Source organism: Pagrus pagrus (genome assembly GCF_965226575.1).
Source record: "Pagrus pagrus genome assembly, chromosome: 4".
Lineage (NCBI taxonomy): Eukaryota > Metazoa > Chordata > Actinopteri > Spariformes > Sparidae > Pagrus > Pagrus pagrus.
Genome location: NC_140188.1, coordinates 1,091,581 through 1,113,876, shown reverse-complemented (window position 1 = coordinate 1,113,876; position 22,296 = coordinate 1,091,581). Strand labels below are relative to the sequence as shown.

The 22,296-nt window shown below is 43.6% G+C and overlaps 1 protein-coding gene across 1 annotated transcript in view; it reads right to left on the bottom strand.

Annotated features, from left to right (window-relative positions):
* col4a3 (collagen, type IV, alpha 3) overlaps positions 1 to 22,296 on the bottom strand; it is a 39,948-nt gene that overhangs the window by 2,556 nt on the left and 15,096 nt on the right. Inside the window, exons 19-51 of the mRNA XM_084350363.1 lie at positions 22,177 to 22,218; positions 21,921 to 22,002; positions 21,586 to 21,621; positions 19,925 to 20,089; positions 19,463 to 19,555; positions 19,102 to 19,197; positions 18,662 to 18,732; positions 18,331 to 18,519; positions 16,629 to 16,797; positions 16,442 to 16,534; positions 16,180 to 16,284; positions 16,000 to 16,094; positions 15,731 to 15,881; positions 10,442 to 10,555; positions 10,093 to 10,260; positions 9,862 to 9,951; positions 9,635 to 9,769; positions 7,242 to 7,340; positions 6,930 to 7,019; positions 5,070 to 5,209; positions 4,643 to 4,769; positions 4,423 to 4,503; positions 4,228 to 4,329; positions 4,093 to 4,140; positions 3,813 to 3,998; positions 3,395 to 3,525; positions 3,122 to 3,194; positions 2,875 to 2,946; positions 2,580 to 2,705; positions 2,388 to 2,486; positions 1,087 to 1,299; positions 763 to 940; positions 171 to 285 (exon numbers count right to left, since the gene is read on the bottom strand). Coding sequence (XP_084206489.1) covers positions 171 to 285; positions 763 to 940; positions 1,087 to 1,299; positions 2,388 to 2,486; positions 2,580 to 2,705; positions 2,875 to 2,946; positions 3,122 to 3,194; positions 3,395 to 3,525; positions 3,813 to 3,998; positions 4,093 to 4,140; positions 4,228 to 4,329; positions 4,423 to 4,503; positions 4,643 to 4,769; positions 5,070 to 5,209; positions 6,930 to 7,019; positions 7,242 to 7,340; positions 9,635 to 9,769; positions 9,862 to 9,951; positions 10,093 to 10,260; positions 10,442 to 10,555; positions 15,731 to 15,881; positions 16,000 to 16,094; positions 16,180 to 16,284; positions 16,442 to 16,534; positions 16,629 to 16,797; positions 18,331 to 18,519; positions 18,662 to 18,732; positions 19,102 to 19,197; positions 19,463 to 19,555; positions 19,925 to 20,089; positions 21,586 to 21,621; positions 21,921 to 22,002; positions 22,177 to 22,218 — 3,774 coding nt within the window. The remainder of the gene's footprint in view (positions 1 to 170; positions 286 to 762; positions 941 to 1,086; positions 1,300 to 2,387; positions 2,487 to 2,579; positions 2,706 to 2,874; positions 2,947 to 3,121; positions 3,195 to 3,394; positions 3,526 to 3,812; positions 3,999 to 4,092; positions 4,141 to 4,227; positions 4,330 to 4,422; positions 4,504 to 4,642; positions 4,770 to 5,069; positions 5,210 to 6,929; positions 7,020 to 7,241; positions 7,341 to 9,634; positions 9,770 to 9,861; positions 9,952 to 10,092; positions 10,261 to 10,441; positions 10,556 to 15,730; positions 15,882 to 15,999; positions 16,095 to 16,179; positions 16,285 to 16,441; positions 16,535 to 16,628; positions 16,798 to 18,330; positions 18,520 to 18,661; positions 18,733 to 19,101; positions 19,198 to 19,462; positions 19,556 to 19,924; positions 20,090 to 21,585; positions 21,622 to 21,920; positions 22,003 to 22,176; positions 22,219 to 22,296) is intronic.

Sequence of the window (22,296 nt, the reverse complement as noted above, 5' to 3'; positions counted from 1 at the left end):
ATTAGTAAATACATGCTTTTAAACTCATTAAGTCTTGAGTGCTTCAGACTTTCAACGAATCTGAACGAACAAGATCCCTAAACTGAAGAGCACCAGAGGGACACAATTTTCCAGACCCGGGCAGCACTCGTTGCATCCTGTTTTTTGACGTAAACCCAAAACTATCTCACCATTACGAAGGAGTATCCGGCCCAGAGCGGGTCCCAGCGTGGAGGACATTCTGGGATGCGATCGGTCTGACTGTGGACGGCGATCACGTTGGCTCTCGCCTCACACACAGTACACCTGGCACACAGGAAGCACACATTTAATACAGGAAACAGAAGCTGCATTTCCACTGCAGTACTTTCGGCATAGTACCCTTTGAAACTATGCGTAACCCTGGTTACTGTACCTAAATGCCAGATCTGCTTTTTGTTTCCACTGCGGACGGTACTCTCAAATGTAGGCGGGCTTGTTACCGGCCATCACTAACCACTTTCACTTTTCCAGCAGTTGGAAAACATTTCTCTTTTCTGCTGCTTGCTCTCTCGTCCTCGACCACACAACCTCTAAACACAACAAACACGGGCGGTTGTTTTCTACAACAGGGAGACGAGCTTTACTTGAGAAAAGGCTGCAGGCAAACTGAACTGAACTGAAGACTGCTCGGTGGAATCCAGGATATACATACAGTCCACAATACACTGATAAGTTCATTTGTGTGCGTGTGTGTGTCTGTGTGTGGGTGTGTGTGTGTGTGTGTGTGTGTGTGTGTGTTACCGGCTGATGTATTTCTCCAGTGTGTCCTCGGAGATAAGTGGTATGCTGCTGGGCAGTTCCTCGTTGGTGGACAGCCAATAGGAGTAATCGTTGCGGGAGGCGTAGCGGCAGGTGTTGTCGGTGCTGCAGAACAGGAAGGGCATGGTGGTAAAACGAGGCAGACAACTACCTAAGGTACCTGAAGAGAGAGAGACAGAGAGAAGGACAGACTGATTTGATGCATTTGATTATTCGATGTCTTTCTGTGTGTTTTTTTTAATTGAATTCTCTGGACTTTCATTTCTGATTTTAATTAAATGTCCTCAGTCAGCAGTGTCATGTTACCCAGGTCTTGTCCGTGCGCTCGGTTGTTCCCGTTGATGAACAGCAGAGAGTATCCGTGGTACAGCTTATTGGATCCTGGAGGGCAATTTGGGGTAGAGGCTTCCTGGCTGTGTCGGGTGAACAGGAAGCCATCCTGCTCCGGTGCGTTTGCGCAGTCACCATTTTTACCCTGAGCACCTTTAGCACCGACTGGACCTCGTCTACCAATGACACCTGTCAACACAGTGTCAGTTCTAAATGGAAAAGTGGAAGAAGATGGCTTTCTACGGTCTCACTGCGTTCATGTCCCAACCAAAACTCTGTGTTGACTTCTTATTTTCAGACTTGGAGGACTTCATTTGTTTTTTTTTCTAAATTGTTATTATTATTTCAGAATCCAAGCAACACAAATACTTGGTTCAGTTTTGGAAAAGAACATGGTTTGGGTTAAATTGACTGTTTCATAACATTAACCACGTTAGGAAGATCTATGAGGCAAACTAATCCCATATGCCGATGACAAAGGGGTTTTCCAGCAGTTAACAGCTCAATCAGGTGCTTCTCAGGCACCAAAAACAGGGGAAGGACGGCTGGTGACTGTTTTGCAGCCTTTCAAAGAGCAAGCAAATCGACATCTTGACAAAACTATTAGGTTAGATACTTTCAGTATTACTCCTTCAATGAAAGAGTCCATTTTCGACTAAACTTTGAATAAACTACACTCAGCAAAAAACACATTAGAGACAGGAAATGGAAGTGAAATGAACACTCAGTTCACGGGAACAGCTCTGGTGGATATTCCTGCAGTTATTCCACATACCACTTGCTCAAAACTTGCGCTGTGTGATAACACTGCACATTTCGAAAAACACAAATTAATGTTTAACAATGTTTTGCTGACAGGTTATCCAAGAAGATTCTGTGAAGTGCAGTCACATTTCTCTGCCACGTTCAGAGTATTTTCTGAAGCTAAGCAACTGACCAGAGTAAACAATCTGCCCCTTGTTTACAACGGCACATGCATTCCTATCAATGGACATGACGTATCCAGTATGTGTGTTGAATGGACAGAGATTATTTCTGAAACTGCATTAAAACACTTGTCTGGATGGAGATATTTGTTTTTGAAACTATGTTTACAAAAATACCTGTGTTTGTGTGGACTAGGCCTTACACTGACCTTTTATTTTGACCAGTCCAAGTCACACCCGTGCACTAATCATGTTGTTTAATCATCATCTTGATAAGCTACACCAGTCACATGCTCAGTTAGTTAGTTGTGTGTTTTTGTTTAAAAGCTGACAGCAGATCAGATTTCTGACCTTTTGCTCCTTGCGATCCAACATCTCCCTTATCTCCTTTCAGTCCACTATAACCAGATTTTCCTTTGTCACCGTCCTTTCCTTTGCTGCCCTTCAAACCTGCAGTTACGAAACAGAGTTTAAAACAGAGAATTTATGCTGCTCACACCTAAAGTCTCATGATTAAAAACTACAATTTTATTCTAGTCTCACCTTGTTTTCCAGTTATCCCTCTGGCCCCTGGGGGTCCTTTTTGTCCAGGGGGTCCAAGTTCTCCAGCATAGCCTTTGTCACCTGGCAACAGAATCACCTCCCAGGGTACGTCCTTCCCACTCAGACCTGCAGGGAGCAGGAGTCAGGAGTACATTCAGTACTTCTACCAGCAGTACAGCAACTGTAGTATTAGTACTCAGTAGTACTGCATTATTGCCCACTACAGGCCGTATTCTGATGTGTGGCTGCTGTGATTTGGCAGCTTGCTCTCCACTGTGTAATGTCACTGTGTTACCTCTCCTCCCAGGTGGTCCTGGAGGTCCTCGTAAGCCTTCCGTACCTGATAGTCCATCCTCCCCCTTCATACCTGAAACCAGTGATGGAATGTAACTGTAAAGTGCATTTACTCAAGTACTGTACTTACGTACAATTATGAGGCACTTGGAGGCAAATATTGTACTTTTTTGCTCTACCACATTTATTTTATCACTGAAATTAGTATTATTTACTTGTACTAGGACATTTATTCACTGAGTTCTTACCAACTGGTCCTGTGACACCAGTTTCTCCCATGGAGCCTTTGTGTCCACGTAGGCCTGAGAGTCTGCCTTCACCCTGTCAACAACAACAACAGATGTATTAAACATACTCACAGGTGTGTGAATATAATTATTTCTCACATTCAAGCACTTCATCTTAAAATTGAATTTGATACTTCCGGTCTACTAGTCTAAGATATGGGCTCTGACACACTTAGTGTATATAGAGTCAGTTGAGTTTCTTTGGTACATTTAATAACTATGGGATGTACTGACCGGTGCGCCTCTTGGGCCAGGCTCACCAATGCAACCAGGTGGTCCTGTTTCACCTGTTGTTCCTTTGTATCCCTTGTCTCCTTTAAAACCAGGACCCGGAGGACCAGGAGGACCCTTACAGCCTGGAGGACCTACAGAGAGAAAGACTTTGATCTAGCAGCCATGTTCTGTGACCCTTGTTTAGAGCTACATATGTCTTTGTATGCAGATGATCCTGATTTATGATTATCTGATTTATGTTGGTTTGACACAGGCTAGAACTAAAAGGCAACAGTGGAAGTTTTTTCCCATAAGCCTTCATGAATGAGAACTCCTCAAGTGCCCAGAGGAATGGAAATTTGAACATCAAGATCAAAAGCTACAGAACAGCTACTAAATGGACCTCATGGTCACCTATAAACTCCATGTGTCTCGTCACCTTTAGGTCCTCGTCCTCCAGGGTATCCACTTTCTCCTTTGCCCCCTTCAGTGCAGACTCCCTCTTTACCAGGACAACCAGGAGGACCAGGAGGTCCAGGAGGACCAGGACACCCTTGTTCTCCTCCCAGACCATGGGGACCAGGAGGCCCACAGGGACCAGGAGGACCCTTCTCCCCAACACACCCTGAGGAGACAATAGGGGGTGGAGTGTGGGTGATTATTTCTTCTCCTTTCATTCCGAGTGAAAACTAAACCCATAATCACACCTGGGGACTCACCAGATGACCCTTTCTTCCCCTCTGGGCCCCGGGGTCCAATTCCAGGAGCTGTGCAAAGAGAACCGAGCAATCAGAAGAGAGAGAGACAATCATCACCACATGGTGGCTGATCACTGCCAAACCAGGTTGTCCTACCTCCCATGGCTCCCTTCTCTCCAGGAGGTCCAGGTATCCCGTCCTGTCCCTGGTTCCCTCTCGGACCAGCTGGACCAGGATCTCCAGGAGCCCCCTTGTTACCTGAAAATGACAAGATACTTAACCCACTGAGGGGACAGTTTTTAAGTCATGTTAGGCTACCTGATGACATTAATAATACACTGTTTAATGCACCTGTCAGGCCTGTGGGTCCGGGTGGGCCATTTTTCCCTGGAGGACCATCACAACCCTTTTCACCAGAACTCCCAGGAGGACCTGATACAGACAGACAGACAGACAGGTAACAGAGGCTTTCACATATTTTGTGGAGGGTGTTCCTTCTGCTTGACAGTTTTATGAAGTATAAACTAAATAAACTGCAAATACATGAAGGATAAACTCTAAAGAATCTGACCTCTGCATCCTGGGGGTCCAGGATGTCCTTTAAGGCCACAGGGACCACACTCTCCCGGGGGACCAAAGTCTCCAACATCCCCTGGTATCCCCTTTGTACCTGGGGATCCAGGACATCCTGAATTCCCCTGAGAGGAGGACAGAGGAAGATAAGACACCTTATTGTTGATACAAATGAAACTTGTCTTTTAGGAGTTATAAAAGAAGATATCCAGGTCATAATTACAAAAGCAAGTCAAATGTGTCAAACTAAACATAACAGATTAAACAGCAACCAACAAAAACAAAGGTAGAGGAGACAAAAACAAAAGAATCATGGCTGTATAAAAAAGAAGACTAGAGTGCAAAGGCAATATATAATAGAACATCATCTGCATACAAGGATAACCGATAAGGAGTCAAATTAATTTGTAGTATGTTTATGACACCTTCTCTCCTGGAGATCCTTTGGATCCTGGTCCAGGTGGACTTGGTTCCCCTTTAGGACCTTTAGGCCCTCCCGGTCCTGGATTTCCCTTGGAACCAGGTGGCCCACAAGGTCCTGGGTAACCTTTATGTCCCTTACAACCTAGAGGAAAAAAGCCACAAAACAGAGATCATTCTAGAGCATAGGTCACTAACCCTGACGCCGTCCTATACGGACCTGGACCTGTAGTTAATAAATTATTTAATTATTTTAAATTTTGACGGGGCGCTTCTATTTTGACCGGCGCAGCTTTTGGTTTAGTGGATCAGGAAATCCACTGACCAATTACATGCGATTTTAGCCACCCCACGTGATGCTACTCAGCCAATCAAATCTGTGTATTCCAGGCGATAAACATTGCGACCCTGAATACGGACAGACAGAAAGACAAGTGAGCGATACAGGGAGAGAAGACAGAGAGACGAGTGAGCAACAGACAACAGAGAAAAATAACCACACATGGCGCTCTCTAAGAAGAGAAAAGTGGACAGCGAAAACAGAGCTTTCAACCCAGAATGGACGGACTCATTCATGTTCATTCTTCCCAGTGGAAGCACAAAACCAGTCTGTCTCATATGCTCAGAGACCGTGGCACTCATAAAAAACAATTGACTGCGGTGCTGAAAGTCTCAGGAAATGTAAAATCAAATGAAACAGTCCTTTTTTAAATCTTAGCTCAGCTGATATCTCTGAGCACAGTGGCACAAAACATTAAACCTGATGTGAAACAAGCAGAAACAAGTAATAAACACAACGTAATGTCAGCAAATAGTTATAATAGTTGCTTATAATTTCTTAGAGCACATGGTGATGTCTTCAAATGTCATATTTTGTCTGATCAACAGTCCAAAATCCAAATATATTCAGTTTACTATCACGTATGACACAAAAAAGCTTAAAATCATCCGATTTGAGAAGCTACAACAAATACGTTTTGGCATTTTTCTGTATTTGGTTATCAAAATAGTTGCTCAGTCACGTGCAATGCGAAATTCTTGTACAGAGACTTAAAAAATAAAAAGATATAAGATAAGAAAGAAAGTGAGGTGTTCTTATTCTTTCAACGCCATCTTTTTTATGAGAGATTTGCTCTCTCTTTAACTGGGAATCTGGGATATGTCTGAGATTGTAATTGGGATGGATGGATATACTATGTGCCTAGCAAGAGCCATGTATCTACTTGCACACAGAAATTCTAGTGTCAAAAAGCGTAATTTACATATTAAAATCACTAAAATGTTGTTGCCCCCGGACCCCCCTACCCTGGTTTGGTTTCGGAACTTGTCACCTTTTTCACTCTGAGGAGTTTCCAGGTCTGATTATATATCTGTATAATTAAATGTTAAGTGACAAAAAATATTGTCGAAATGTTTTGAAATGTTCTTTCTTTATTTGATTTGACAGTCAGTTTTTGATTACATGCAGACGTTGATACAACTACTAGGCTACTTCAATATATATCAGACTAAACCATAATGCAAGTTAGACATTATGATGTTTCGGACCTTTGCTTGAGGAAATTTTCTCTAACTGGACCTATTTGAATTTAAGTTGAATACCCCTGTTCTAGAGAGTCGAGTTTGCCCTTTTAACGTTCACGTTCTGATCCACAGAGTTCTTTAATCCTGTGTGTTGTTCCAGACATTTAAGTTTTGTGTTTTAATAATGTTAACTATATTCAATTAACAGCTTTTAAATGTGAGATTCTCAAGCAGGTTGATCAGTATTAACCCAATCAATCCCAGCAGATACAGATCATATCTATATGACACTAAAATCCTCTGTTTAAATGTTTGTAGTGATGGAGTTTATGTTGTGTTACCTGGTTTTCCCATCTCTCCTTGGTCACCGTTGAGTCCACTGGGACCAGGAGAACCTCTCTCTCCATCTCTGCCAGGGTGTCCAGGAAGTCCTGTCAAATTAAAATTTAATATTCATGTGAAATCATAAAGACCATCATGCAGATAAGAACTCGTCACTCAGTATTATTTAATGGACTGCAACAAACAACATATTTCCTTTTACTTTTACTTTGTCTCTCTGTGGACCTAAGGATGAGTGGATACAACAGTGCTGGAAGTTAAAAAATATCCTCATAAGTAAACAAACACTATTATCAGTTGGTTGTGTTCACCTGATGGCCCGGGATTTCCAGGTCTACCGTTGCTGCCGTCGGGCCCTTGTGGCCCCGGAAGGCCCTTCTCTCCTTTAGTACCAGTGAGACCTCTGGGTCCTGAGGGGGCGACAGGAAGCAGACAGATAGGTCAGAGACAGGTACAACAACACACCTGGAGCCCTATTTAGATGGTGCAGTGCAGTGCAAGTGCAGTGCACTATAGCATTTAGGACGTGTCTAAATTCATTTTGCAATTTAAACAGTGGATAATCTGGGCAAAATGTGCGGGGCACGGCGCAAAGAGGTGGTATTTAGACTCTGAATTAATCACGGGTGTGTTTTGGGTGAAACATAAACTAAACCAATCCGAGTGTTGTTACCCATTCCCTTTAAGAGCCAGGTGAGCCAGGGCCTGGCACATATTAACCAGTGGCACTCGTCTTCGCTGAGGGACAAGGAGGTGGTCCTCGGTTGCTGGACCCTCTGCCCTGCCATTTCACAATCATCTGTCCCATCAACAACTCTGTTTGAATTAAATTTAAAAAATCAATTGAGATTTAACTGAGGAGGAGGAGTGCTGCTGCGCGACCCTCTGTCTGTGTGCAATTCTCAGGCGCCGCGGGACAGCTCATGAAAACTATCATCCTGATCAATAACTGGTGGGATCAGAGGCAGAAATACGTCCTTAATGAGGAAAATATTAATGACATTACCTGCAGCAGTCCTCCAGCAGCAGAACATTATGTGTATCTCTACATTCATATGCGCATTTGTACACGAGGAAAAGCTGATAAACTTTGTTGATTATTTAAAACTCCAGACTTGTTTCCTTTGGAGAGTTTATAACTACAGCTTTTAGTTTTGTTGATGAAATGTGGCACGATATGTGTTTCAGTGACATTACTGCATTAATGGAAATGTTTAAAATAACAGAGCAGCCTCTCAAATAATAAAATCAGAGTGTATGAACACTGTGAACCAGAGAAAGTCAGAAAAACAGTTTGTGCTTTTCACTTTAGACCAGCTGACCACACCTCATATTAAGACCAACACACCCAGGGGCGCACAGGTGGGTGCAGGTACATTTGCTACTTACATAACGTGGGCGCTGGGCATAAAAATGACAACTGCATCAGCCTGAAACTAGCAATGACACTTGGGCTGCGCTTTGCTGTGTGCTGCTTTGCGCCGAGCGTAAGATAGAGCCCCTGGAGTCTATTTAACAGAAGGTGGAGTAAAAATGAATTAAAGATCAAAAGTTCACCTTTGAGTCTAATTCCACATTTATCAAATACTGAAGCTTTGGGACTGTAGATCAGCTCAGCTACCACCCCAAAGAGCCGGCATTTGACGAGGTGGGAATGAGACTCGACAATTAACTTTCTTACAAATTGGACCTTTAAAGCAGACTTAGTGTCCAACGTACCCCTTCACATGTCATGTATTTTATGAAACTGGATATTGTTACAATATTCATATTTATATGGGACTTAGAAATTGATTTTTGGGGGGATTTTTTTGCAGTGGGTTCAGATTTATGGTTCAAAGGGCCGCCAACACCAAGACCAATCACTACAACATCAACATTGTAAGCATCCACAGTGATAAACAAAAATGTATACTAATGACCTAATGTAAGTAAAGTACAGCGTAAATGAGTATGTCTCAGGTAAAATGGCGTTTTTTTATGTGTCATTGGCATTTAATAGGTTATATAAACAACCAAGACAGAGTTATTAAAGAAGACCATCCAAAAAGTGTCTCCTAAATTCCATCAATTAGCTCACATAAAAGAGGTCAGCTACAGTTACAAACCAATATTATAAGCACTGCTGAAACATTATTTAATCAAAAGAAATGTTTCCAAAATCAAGCTGATTGATGGTGTTTTAATTTCGGGTCTATCCTGATATTGTTCCCCACTGTCATTGTAGTTATAGTTTTGGTGTAACTTTACCAACCACTAGAATGATTTTCAAAACAAGATATTTGTAGTTAATATTATGGTTATTGTTCTTGGTGTGGATGGCCCTTTACTGTGGTTATGTGTTGGACTATTTCTTGGCTCTAAGAAGTTGTCAGGCAACCAAAACAGACTCCAGCTACAGAACAGCTTGACAAAATACTCCCTCAAAAAACACAACATGACATTTTTTATGCAGATTAACCAATTGGGAAGGTGAGCTTTAGAGATACTGGTAACTGTATTTTCCTTTGGACAGAGATAGGCTAGCTGTATTTAGTCTGTATGCTGAGCTAAGACAACCGACTGCTTACTTTAGCTTTATATGTAATAGACAGAAACGGAGTAGAATAGTATAAATTGGCAAAAAAAATGGGTCCAACAATAGAACCCTGAGGAACACCGAGGGCAGAATCATAAGTGATGCCCCAAAAAGTGTCTTGATTACCAGAGAGTCCAGAGTCTCCAGGATCTCCATATATCTCCACAGCTGTCTGTCCTCCTTTTGGTCCGGTTTGTCCTCTGTCCCCTTGTTGTCCCTGAGACCCCTGAGAACCCCTGTCCCCGTCCATACCCATGTGACCTGAAAGTCAGACAGGTCATATACAGTTACAGTCAGACAGAACTTGTTGATTGTTTGACTGATTGAGAGATTGATTTATTGATGTATGAAACCTTTCAGTCCTGGTATTCCAGTCTCTCCTGGTTTCCCATCATTTCCTGGACTCCCAAGGGCTCCTGGAGGACCTTCGTCCCCTCTGATGCCTAAAACACCAATATATGTCGAAGTTACTCTACGTTTGATACTTCACTTTGGACCAAAGTGGGGTTAAAGAGTCTCTCAGAACATTAGTATCTAAACAGAAATATTAATCATAAAAATACGTAGAGTGTAGACCTCCTTACCTGGGCTTCCTGGCTCCCCATTGGACCCTCTCACACCCTTGAGTCCAACTTCTCCAACTGGCCCTTGAGATCCGTCAAACCCTGGGGCTCCATATGGCCCCTGAGTCCCCAGGGCTCCCACACCCAGTAGCCCAGGGTCACCACGCGCACCCTTTTGTCCCCGGGCCCCTGTGAGACAAGATCCCTTTTAGCCTGACAGTCAGTTCTCTTTTCTGGGGTTTAAATCTTACAAACTCTGCTTAAGAAATTAAGGAAGAGATTGATCATGTTAAAGGATAGTTCTGACTTTTTGGGAATCCTCTTCTGTTGGATCTGTCTGCTGACTCTCACCAGCTTGTAGAGAAGTTACCTGTGAATCCGATGACTCCCATCTGTCCCCGCTCTCCTTCAGGTCCAGGAGTTCCAGGTATACATGGTCCAACAGCACCAACAGGACCGGGTACACCATCCAGACCATTGCGACCTGAGAGCATGCAGAACTCAAGTCATTCCCAATTAATTTGGTCCAAGTTTCATTTAGTCATTTTCAAGTTAAGTCTCAAGAAAGACCCATGCTATTTTTGGACAAGTCAAGTCAGTCGAGTCCTTAGCTAGGCAAGTCTCAAAATACCACATTCTTACCTGCAGTATCTGCTCTTTTGAAAGAGAAGATACAAGGTATAAGTCCTGTAAGGGAAATTCTCATTCTTGCAATGATTTAGATCTCTTGAATACATGCAGCATGGAGAGAAGACCCAAGCAGAATGTTCTCTCAAGACTTTCAGATTGTCTTGATTTGTCAGGTTGTCAGGCAACAACAGGACAACAGATGCAGATCCCAAGACAGGTGTTAATTATGCCTTCCGCGGAGCAATGACCCTTTGATGTTTTGCAAGACAGCGACTGTAAGCTAATCTCACTTCCTGACAACACCTTAGGCAAAGAGAATCCCCCTTCACCTGACTACCTGAAATATTCTAATCCATATATTGATTTCTTTTTTATGAACAATTGTTTTATTGAAATTATGGTTTCACAAGACAAGGTCAAACAGTGCAAACATTTTTAACATATCCCTCCCTCCCTCCCTCCCCCTGGCAGCGTCCCCCCTCCCTCACACCTCCCCTCTCGGTCTAGTGTCTTACAATCCTACTGAGTGCCTTTATTCTGAACTGAGCAGGCCCGTTATAGCCGAAGCGGCTCTCTTCCATGAATCCAGTGTAGAACTTTTGGCTTTGTTCACCCGTACTGTAGACAGTTCTAACATGACCACATCCTATTCCAACCATTTCCTAGCGTACAGTTTGTGAGGGGGTAGCCAGCGTTGTACTATCAGTTTTTTGGCAGCTGTCAAGCCAGCCAACCAGACCTTGCGTTGTTTCTCATTCAGCCCCAAATGTGAATCGTCATTGAGCAAAAGGAGAGTTGGCTCCAGAGGTACAGGCTTATCAATCATAATAGATAAAGTCACTGTTGACTTCCTCCAAAACTTCCTGCGCCATAAACCTCTGGGCAGTCCCATACCATATGCTTAAATGTTCCCGGTGTGTTCAGGGAGCACAAGTCACAGTTCGGGCCGGTTGACAGCTTCATATGAAATCTCAAAAGTGGTGTCAGACAGGCCTTCTGACACAACTTATAGTGAATCAACTGGTGGTTGGGGTTCTTGGACGCGTGGAATGTGTTCTCCCAGACATTTTCCCAGTTTATGTCCTCCTCCACAACGGCCAAGTCTCGAGACCATGCCTTGGCCAGGGGTAGTTTCTGTGTGTGTGTTTGAAGTCGTGAATACACAACTGATACGAGTCCTCTAGTGTTCGTTGTGGATAGCCAGTCTACGACAGGATGTATCTGCAGCTTAGAGTTCGACTGCACACCATAGACGCGAAGAGCCGACCGAAGTCGGAGGTATAGAAAGTGAGATGTCGTTGGCAGATTAAAAAGAGAACACAATGTCTGGAAGCTAAGCATACCCCTTGGGTCAAATACATCTCGGAGATTGTACACTCCCTTTGAGGACCATGATGCTGATTCAAACGGCTTATTCCCTGAGATAAAATTCTTGTTCCCCCAAAGTGGAGTATTCATATGCCATTTCCAATTCCCCCCCACCACCTTGAAATTTCATATCGAATTTGTAATAACAGGCCCAAAGTGTAACATGCATTGGTTGATAGTTAGTCCAGAAAAAAAGACCCCTTCGAGTTTGTATCGAAGCACTAGCGCATCTTCTATATCTCTCCAGGCTACCTGAGAGGAGCGGTCAAGCCATGTCTGAAGCGGGCGTAGCTGAAAGCCCTGATGGTACCTCATAAAATTTGGGAAGGCCAGCCCACCCTCACGCTTTGATCGCTGCAAGGTGGAAAGTTTAATTTTGGTATGCCCACTATTCCAGATATATTTTCGTCGCAGGAAATCAACCCTCTTCCAATATCCCGCCGGAGGAGGGAGCGAAATCATCATGCTAACAAAGTTGAGGTGAGGCAACACGTTCATTTTGACGGAGGCATTTCTTGTTTGCAGTGAGGCAGGTAATTTAGTCCATACAGCTATGTCACGTTCCACCTCTTTAAAGATGTTTTCATAATTCGTTTTTACTATATTATGCAGTGAAGGTTGAATCTGGATGCCCAAGTACATGATCTCTGTTTTAATGGGAATATCATAAGGCAAAACTACCGCTTTTGCAGGTTCATTCAGGGGCATCAGAGCTGACTTCGTCCAGTTGATCTTATAGCCGGGCAACATCCTGAACGAAATCAGGGCGGCATTAGTGTGAGCAGGGAAAGAGCCTTTTTCAACCGCTGATCGGATAGACCCCAACAAAAGTGGCCCCAAAATATCCCAGAAATCCCAGAAGAGCTCTGGCGGTATGCCGTCTGGGCCTGGCGATTTCCCTTTATTTGTCATCCTAAGAGCAGCCTCCAGCTCCTTTAAGGATATGGGACGACCCAGATATGTTGCTTCCTGCTCCCCTAACATGGGCATTTCTCTGGTTCAAAATTAAGCGTTGATTTATACAACTCCTTGTAAAAAGAGATGAATGCGACATTTATCTCTTTTGGGTCAGATGTGAATTTATTATTAGCCGTTTTGATGGTATTGATTGATGCTCTGGATTCACTTTGCATAAGCTTCAGCGCGATTAACCGGCTTGGTTTGTTTCCGTTAAAATAATAGCTCTGCCTGACTCATGTGCATGATGAATTCCGCTCGCCTCCTCAACAGATCATTAAGTTCCACCCTGACTCCCCTCAGTTCTATTTCCACTGATTTAGCGTATTTACCCTTTAACCGCTTCTCAAGTATGACACTTTCTTTCTAACTCGCAGATCCTGCTGCTCCTCTCTTTTTTGAGGTGAGATGCATAAGAGGATGTAAAGTCCCTAATACAACCCTTGGTGGCCATCCATATATACGAGGCATCATCTACTGTGCCTATATTATTGGCTACGAATTCCGTAATCCTATTCCTAAATTGTGCTACAAATACCTCATCCTGCAGAAGCGTCGTATTAAAGCGCCATCTAGGTGTTTTACTGAATCTGTGACTAAGATCTATCGTCATCAAAAGCGGGTTATGGTCAGATAGTGTCGCCGGCAGCACTTGTATCAAATCTACGCCTGTTTTCAGACTAGAAGAGAGCAGAAAGTAGTCGGTTCTGGAATGTGATTTATAATACGCGGAAAAGCATGTATAGTCTCTAATGCCCTGGTTCTGAATGTGCCACACATCAACTCGGTTAATATTCTCTATCATGGCGTTAAGAGCAGCTGATGCTGACCGCTGGGTGTGGGAAACTGACAGGGTGGATCTATCTAAATTGAGGTCGCACACTGCGTTCATATCCCCTCCCACAATCAGCTCATAATCTAATAAGGACAGCAGCTCCTTGGTAAGTTCAGGAAAAAAGAGAGGGTCAAAAACTGCTGGTGCGTATACGGATACAAAGGCTACTTTCTTTCCATATATGGATGTACATAAATATGCTATGCGACCTAATGTCCCTTCATTATTTTTTCCGCCTCCAAGGCCAAGCTCCTCTTAGTCAAGATGACCGTCCCCCTAGAGTTAGAGCTCCCACAATCTGAAGCTACGACTTTATATTGCTTATTTTGAAAGCGTGATACATCCTCCGCCCTCAGGTGTTTCTTGAATAAATGCTACATCCACATTCTTGCGACGGAGTAAGTCTAAGCATTTCACTCTCTTAAATTTTGCATTCAGACCCTGGACATTATAGCTCAATATAGATAGCTTAACCATTATCCAAATTGGTACCTATTGCTACAGGTGTGACAATAAAAGGTCTAACCCTGATAACAGTCATAACCGAGATATCGGTTATGACTGTTATCGGTTATACCGTGATCCTCACCAGCCTAAGATAACAAAACGAATCAAGTTTTTCCTCCTCTGGGAATCATAGTGGATATCCGTGCTCAAAAGCACCAGCTGATCGACCCCGATATCATCCGCGCAGATCCGAAATGTCGGACTGTTCCATGTCGTCCTCCTCCGATCGCGACGCATCCCCTGAGCTGATGGTGAACAGCCGGCGGCGCGATGGCGGTCCCTCACCGGCCTCCTTCCTCAGGAACTGTGTGGCCTCACGCGCTGAGGTGAAGGTGCGTTGTTCCCAGTCCGCAACCAGTCCCTTGACCGTTTCCATATGAGCATCCACTTTCCTCTCTGAGCTTTCTACGGAGTTTCTCATTTCGTTGATAGCTCCCTGAACAGCCCGTGACACCGCTGCTTCCAGGCTATCTTGTTGTCTGGCTAGCGCTAGCTCGATAGCCGCACTAACGCTACTAGCAATGTAAGCATCCACGCCGACGCCCTCTGTCTGTTTGCGTTTCGCTGAAGGGGTTTTGGCTGGCAAACTGCTGGTTTCTTACCCCCCGACATCTTCTACAACTTTACCGATTCAGTAAATAAGTTTATCAAATGTGTAACCTGACTAAATATCAAAATTGAGGGATAGTTAGTAGGAGCTCTAGTGCCCTCCGACCATTGCGTCTGCAGGTCACTTCCGGTCTCTCTCCATATATTGATTTCTGAATCTAAAAAATGTTTAATTCCCACAGTACCTGTCTAATTGTGATATAATGGGCCATTTTATGTCCAAAATGTAAGTCAATGAATTGCATTTGTAGGCATACTAGATTAGATTGGATTGGAGCTAAAAAGTCCTGCAGGGGATGTTGACGCTAGCAGCTAGCTGGAGATTGAATGGAGGTCTGACCTGAACTATCTTTTTGATATTTCTGCAAATAGGAGTGTCTTCAGAACCTTCTTACTAACTGATGAGAATGATCTAAACTGGCTTTGAATAATGCATGTGAAAAATAACTGGACCAAGATAAAAAAAACGAGTTAACCGACTCATCCACTGATTCAGACCAGAGCAAACCAACAAAAGATTCGAAGACAGCCTTCAGTTCAGTTTCATGATTATAATGTCTGTTTCCTTGTCTTTTGCCACAAGACTCTCCATCTTCTATAACATGGACTGAAGACATTTGACTGAACATAAGACAGCAGTCTCATATTTGGGAGTCCATTGCAGCCATGAGCACCAGTGGATTCATTTTAAACATGTTTTAATTATGGGTCCTGGCCTACCAGTACTTTTTTATCAGATCGTAAATAAGCTACCTTTGGGTCCTGATGGTCCGTCTTGTCCTTGTGGTCCTGGAGCTCCATCAAGTCCTAGGGGTCCGGGGTCTCCTTGGGGCCCCACGGAACCATCTTCTCCCTGGGGGCCTGACTGACCCTGCTGACCCGGAAAACCTATCCCCCTGTCCCCCTGTGACCACAGAGACCAGCATGAAAGCAGGAAACCAGTACAGGATGAAGAACACAGCAAGAGCAAAACAGGAAGTGGTGTCATGTTGTTCACAACTTCCTGTCTGAGTCAGCGTTACCTTGGAGCCCGGCATCCCTGGGGGCCCTGATGGCCCCGCCCGTCCTTTGATACCAAAACTTGGTAAACCTGGAGCTCCTGGAACACCTTTGAGTCCTGAACCAGACAACAGTGTACTGTTATTTATCACCCTCAGTTCATTGAACCCACCATTTTAGTCCACACCAATCCTGATCCTGACCTTTGACCCCTGGGAAGCCTGGAGGGCCTTGAACTGAAAATCCTTGATCTCCTATTTCTCCCTTTAGACCAACAGATCCTGGTTCACCTGGAGGCCCTGTAACACCTGAGACCAACAGAGATGGAGTGTGAGTCCACAGGTAAACACACACTGAGAGATGCTTTATGTGTGACTGTTTGTATGTTTCTTTGTCTTGGTAATTATGTGTAAAAGTCAAACAAAAGGACGACACATAAATCTACAGTAAATGGATCCATCTCACCTTCAGGACCGGGGTTTCCTGATAAACCTTTCTCTCCTTTCTGTCCTGGATCTCCTGGAGAGGTTTTGATTTCACCTGGAGCACCTTTCTCCCCTGAATGAACAAACAGACAGATTTGATAAGTTCCATCAAAGAGACACTTCTCTAGTTCAAATTATCTAATATTTCACAAAACAGGCACTCTCACCTGGTTTTCCAGGATCTCCTTGCTGTCCCAGGACTCCTATATTGCCTTGAGGTCCTGGAGGTCCTGGAGCCCCGATTCCAGGAGGTCCTGGAGGTCCCATCTGTCCTAATAGTCCTCTGGGACCAGTATCCCCGATTGGGCCCCTGTCACCTTTCCGCCCAAGAGGCCCCTGAGCAGCACCAGAGACAAACAACAGATCATCATCTGCATATCAAAAATCTTACAGACCAGAATCAGAATCAGAATCGTTTTTATTACTAAGTAAGTTTTCACAAACAAAGAATTTGCTGTGGTCTGTCGATGCAAAAAAACAAAACAATCCTACAAATAATTGATAGATATTGACTAGACAATAACACGCTACAATAACACACAAATGGACAAAAATATAGACACAGAAAAAACAGTAAAACATATGTATGTTAGTGTGACAGTAAGTTTAAAAAGATGTAAGACTGTACAGATTTATGCAGACGTGCAAAATGTTTGACATGGATTGTGCAAGGTCACAGTACAGATGGATATTGTAATGTGCAAAATAAAAGTGTCAGGTGATTAAAACTTTACATTAATGTCAGTGAAGGCGGAGGAAGGGGGTCAGTTTCAGTGGGGTCCTGGGCCTTGTTAAAGGTATAGTTGGTAATCCTGTTCAGAAACACTTTTTGTTATACTGGGTGAAATGGTCTTTCCACCCTGAGAGTAGTCCATACATAATGTGTTCAGAAAAAGGAACAAAATAAATCAGACCTCTGTGGCAGCTGCAGGCCTGTAAAAACTCTGACCAATCCCTGCCTCTCGGTCCGAGTTGAAAGAACCAATCAGATGCCTTCATGCCTCGTCCTGCCTGCACCCCCCTCTGTCCCCCCCTCCTCCCTGCCGGATATATTCAGCACACTGCATATGGAGTTAGCAGGCGATACACACTCCAGGTCAGAAGGTGGCCATAAAACAGCAGAAGAAGAAGAGTTAGCACAGTTAGCAGGAGAGAACAGTGGCAGAGGAAATGCAGCTAAAGTAGCACTTCCAGAAGTGATGCAGAGGTTGCTGTCTTTCTGTTGGACAGGTAATTAGTTGTTTTGCTTCGGGGGGATTTGTTATTTTCATGAAATATGTAACGTTAGCTAACTTAGCTACTTTTGTAGCTTGTATTAGCCCAATGCTAACGGCTCTCCTCTGCCCTGCTGACGGACTGTCTGACGCACGTTCAAGTTTTTGGGGGCGGGGCTTTGGACGGAGCACTGACTGGAGGGGGAGAAGGGGGTGGAGCTTAGACGAGGTGCCACTTTCAAATCTTGCTCACTCTCCAACATTACCAACTATACCTTTAATGAGGCCAGTTGCAGATGGGAAGAAACTGTTTTTATGGTGAGAGATTTTGGTCCTGATGGACAGCAGCCTGCTGCCAGTGGGCAGAGACTCAAAAAGTTTGTGTCCAGGATAGGAGGGGTCGACAACAATCTTACCTGCACGCCTCAGGGTCCTTAAGGCGTACAGACGGAAATTATCCTCTCTTGTCTCTGTACAGACATGGGGTGGCTGATTTGTTGCCTTGGAAACACACCTTACCTTAGGGTTGTTTCATTCAGGCAATGTACTAAAAAAAAAATGTATTCCTATATTTCATAAAGCCAACAGAGCAGTTCTGTCCACATTTGGTCGACCGCCCTCAGACGGTCAGACAGATGTTGTATATGATACTCACAGGGTTTCCTTTCTGTCCCAGAACACCTTTCGGTCCTGTAACTCCTGGACGTCCGTCTGGACCCTCAAAACCTGGTGGTCCCGCTCCTCCCTTGTCCCCGTCCTCACCCTTCTGCCCCACCCGCCGCATGATCCCAGGGTCACCAATAGATCCTGGGGCCCCCGTGAGGCCAGGGATACCAAAGGGCCCCTGACGACAGGACAATAACAAGAGAGACAGAGGGACAAAGGCACAGTAATGCAGTATCCCAATAATAACAGATAGAACTTGGTATCATCAGCATAACCGTTTTTATGAGGAACCGAGAGTGCTTAATGAGACTTTGGCTCACCTGGGGACCAGGTGGTCCTACAACACCCTTGACTCCTTTGTAACCTTTGGGTCCTGGAGTACCAGCTGAACCTTGAAACAGAATGAAATCATGACAGTAAGTTTTACCGGCTTGTCATCTTCACACTGAATCTGGATCTGACCCTGCTGTCACTGTGAATGGGTTTAATTATTTCAACTATATCAACATGAATTTATCAATTTACAGCTGAAGTGTTATTTCAACACAGTGAATTCATTTCTTGGTTATCTTTATATTGTGTCCTCTCTTTGAGACAGCCTTTAGGAAATTAAATAATGACTAAAAATACAAAACCTAGGTACTTGTTAAATAATCAACCTTTATTTCAGAAAGCTCACATCTAGCTGTCACTCTGTCAATCATTTGATCAATAGCTCATATAATCACAGTAAAAAATCTGAGTCTTGTGCAATTCTTACCTAGTGGTCCGCCTTCACCTGGTTCTCCTGGTTTACCTGCAGGTCCGGCAGGGCCGAAAACAACTTGACAGACCGAGCACACCTCCCCCTTATCACCTGACAAACATCAATTAATCAATTCCTAAATTAAATTGCAAGATTGTCTGCACATTTGGTTGAACAGAATGTGTAAAAATCAGAGGAAAAATTATTTTGTTTCTTTTATTAAAATCTCATTCCAAACATCCATTGGAAATCTGTTGTTTTAACATGGAGTGAACCTCAGGTCTATGTCACACTACAGAAACATGACTCTCTGCTCTGAATGAGCATTTATGATATATTATCATGTCATGTGACTAAATAACTCTCACCCACTCACCTGTCTCTCCTTCCTCCCCTCTTGTACCAGGAAGTCCCATGAGCCCTTTTGTACCTTGAGTTCCTGGAGGACCAACGTCGCCCTCCAGGAACTCTGACAGATGGAAAAAAGAAGACTTTAAGTTTTTGAAAGGTGTATTGTCATTTCTTGAGATGTAGCTAAGCTAGCAGTTTCGCCCTGCTTCCAGCCTTTGTGCTAGGCTAACCACATGGTGAACCAAAGTGACATCTTCTCAATTGAATCTTTATTGAAACTTAAGAGAGAGTAAAAGAGCTGTGAGAGTCTACTATGGAAGTACTATGGACACTGTCATGTATTATCATGTATGTTCACTGATACTATTTCTTCACCATGTTAATATAAATATGTGTATGTATGTTTGTATCTGTTCGATGTTCAGCTCCTTTGTCTTTGGACATTTGATTCAAATACAGACACAACTGTTTGGAGGCAGAACATCACCTGGTATTCCTGGTTCTCCTGGTTCTCCTTCAATTCCAAGACCTCCAGGGACTCCAGTCTGTCCCTGGGGTCCAATGACAATGGGCCCCGGGTCTCCTGGATCTCCTCTGGGTCCAGTTGAACCAGGCGGCCCCTGAGGGCCCGGTGGTCCAGGTGGAGCCACACCTTGAGGGAAGAAAAACAGGCTTTTTTCAAGTTGTATTGTCCTTACAGAGGAACCAAACCACAAGATCTGTGTGAGTCCTGATGTTCACTTATTACACTAAATCATTATCATATGTTTGTACATTAATTACTTATTAAAGTCATTCTAATAATGATTCTACTACTGTCAACCCTGTAAAGATGACTTCTCTAACAGTTTTCACCAGCAGATTTCACAAAGAGTTTTTCATTTTTTGTGTGATTCAGGCAACTAGAAGCACCGTCACCTTTGTTATCCTGCCATCGGTCCTTCATGCTCTTCTTCACCATGACCAGCTATGGCATTTATCTTGTTTTGTGTCCTTTGTTCTGCACATATGCAGACATGGCTGATGAGTCTTTAGCTAGCTAGTCTAATTTTCATACATTTATCTTAGTGACACAATGTGCTATGAATTCATAGCATATTTTGCTGAAAATAGGTCAATTCCAGGCCATATAGGCTCATTTCAAGACAACTTGAATAGCACTGGGTGCTAAAAAGTAGGGATGGAACAGTTCATGAAAATACTCTGTCCTGTTCAGTCATGTGCAACATGAGCCAGTAACCCAGTGAAGATTTTTTTTTTCATTTGGGATGGAGGCGGAGGAGTGGACTGGAGAGTGCAGCAGGTCAGTTGTGGAAATGCCAAGCGGCAAAGACAAATGGGGCGCCAGAGTTAGAGGATGCATGGTCTGCTGTGTGGGAGCATTTTGGATTCAGTGCTGCTTGTGACGACGGCGATAAGAAAGTGGTGGATAAAACTGCGACTATCTTCAAGCACCGTGCAACATGTGTTGCTCATGCTAGCGGCAACACCTCCAATATGTTGGCTCACCTACAGAGACATCACCTCAGTGTGTCGACTGACAGCATAAGGAGGAGAGAGTCGGGTAGGAAAAAACAACTTGTGCTCCCAGCAGCATTTAAACAGCAACTCAGTGAAAAGCCAGACAGGACAAAAGCCATAAAGAAAGCACTGGGCCTGAACATGCACAAAAAGTCCTGTAGATGGCAGTAACACTGTATTTTTAGTGACAAGAGCATCTATTCTTTTAATTAAGATTTGACAATGAACAGGTGTTTATGTTCTCAGCTAGAATTTGTTTCAGGCGAACAGTTGTAAATCTTTTTAGCAAAATAAATGAAAAGCAGGTTTAAATCAGCATGTGTTCCCTCTGTATCAGAATCTCACCTAGTTTTAATCTGTGATCGTCACAGTGATGTGCCTCACGTCAAACCGCCTCATTCTTTCAGTTTCTGCATGATTACATGACACGTCCGTGAGAATAACTGATTTTCTAAATACTGTAAATGGTGGATTATTAGGCTATATATCTTACAACAATAAACACATCCATCTGGATACATTGGACTAGATGCTGTGTGATCTGATTATTGTTATTTCTTATTGATTGTTATCTGATCAATAATCTATCAACAGCAGTAAATGACAGAGAGAGTAGGAGGTGTTTACCTTGTTCACCCTGCAGTCCAGGAAAACCAATGAGTCCTGAAAGCAGAGAAGAAGATGACTGAACATCCATCAGTGTTTATCCTCAACAGACAGACTGGTCAGAAGATACAGAAGATAATCCAGGACTGTTTTTAATCCCTGAACTAAGGACATTTAGTCAAATCTCTATGATCTTTGTAACGTACAAATGACAAAGACACTTCATTTTTTTAACAGCTATGAGTCTTCAGATGTCAGTCCTGGTTGAGTTAGTGATCTAAAGGCGGATTCTGTCAGTAGCAATTAAAACCACTGAACAAAACATCCAACCATAAATATGTTGATCTCTATTCTACCTTGTTCTCCAGGGACTCCGGGGGGTCCATGGGGCCCGGGGACACCGAGCTGGCCCTTCAGGAACCTGTGATTCCAGACCATCTGATAAAAGCACACAAACACACTTACATGAAGACTGACAGTCTGCTGCTTCACAACAGGCAGGAAGTGACACCTGTCTCCAACTAAACTTATTTTTATAACCAGGTGTTAGCGCGGCCGTTCTTCCTGTTAGCTACATTTTAACAACAATCAGGACTTCAGACTCAGACTCACCTCTCCTGGCAGACCTGGAAACCCACGATCACCTTTCTCTCCCTACAAACACACACATCATGAACACTCAGACACAATACTGAGTGTACTACTGCAGTACTTCCTGTACTTCATACAGTA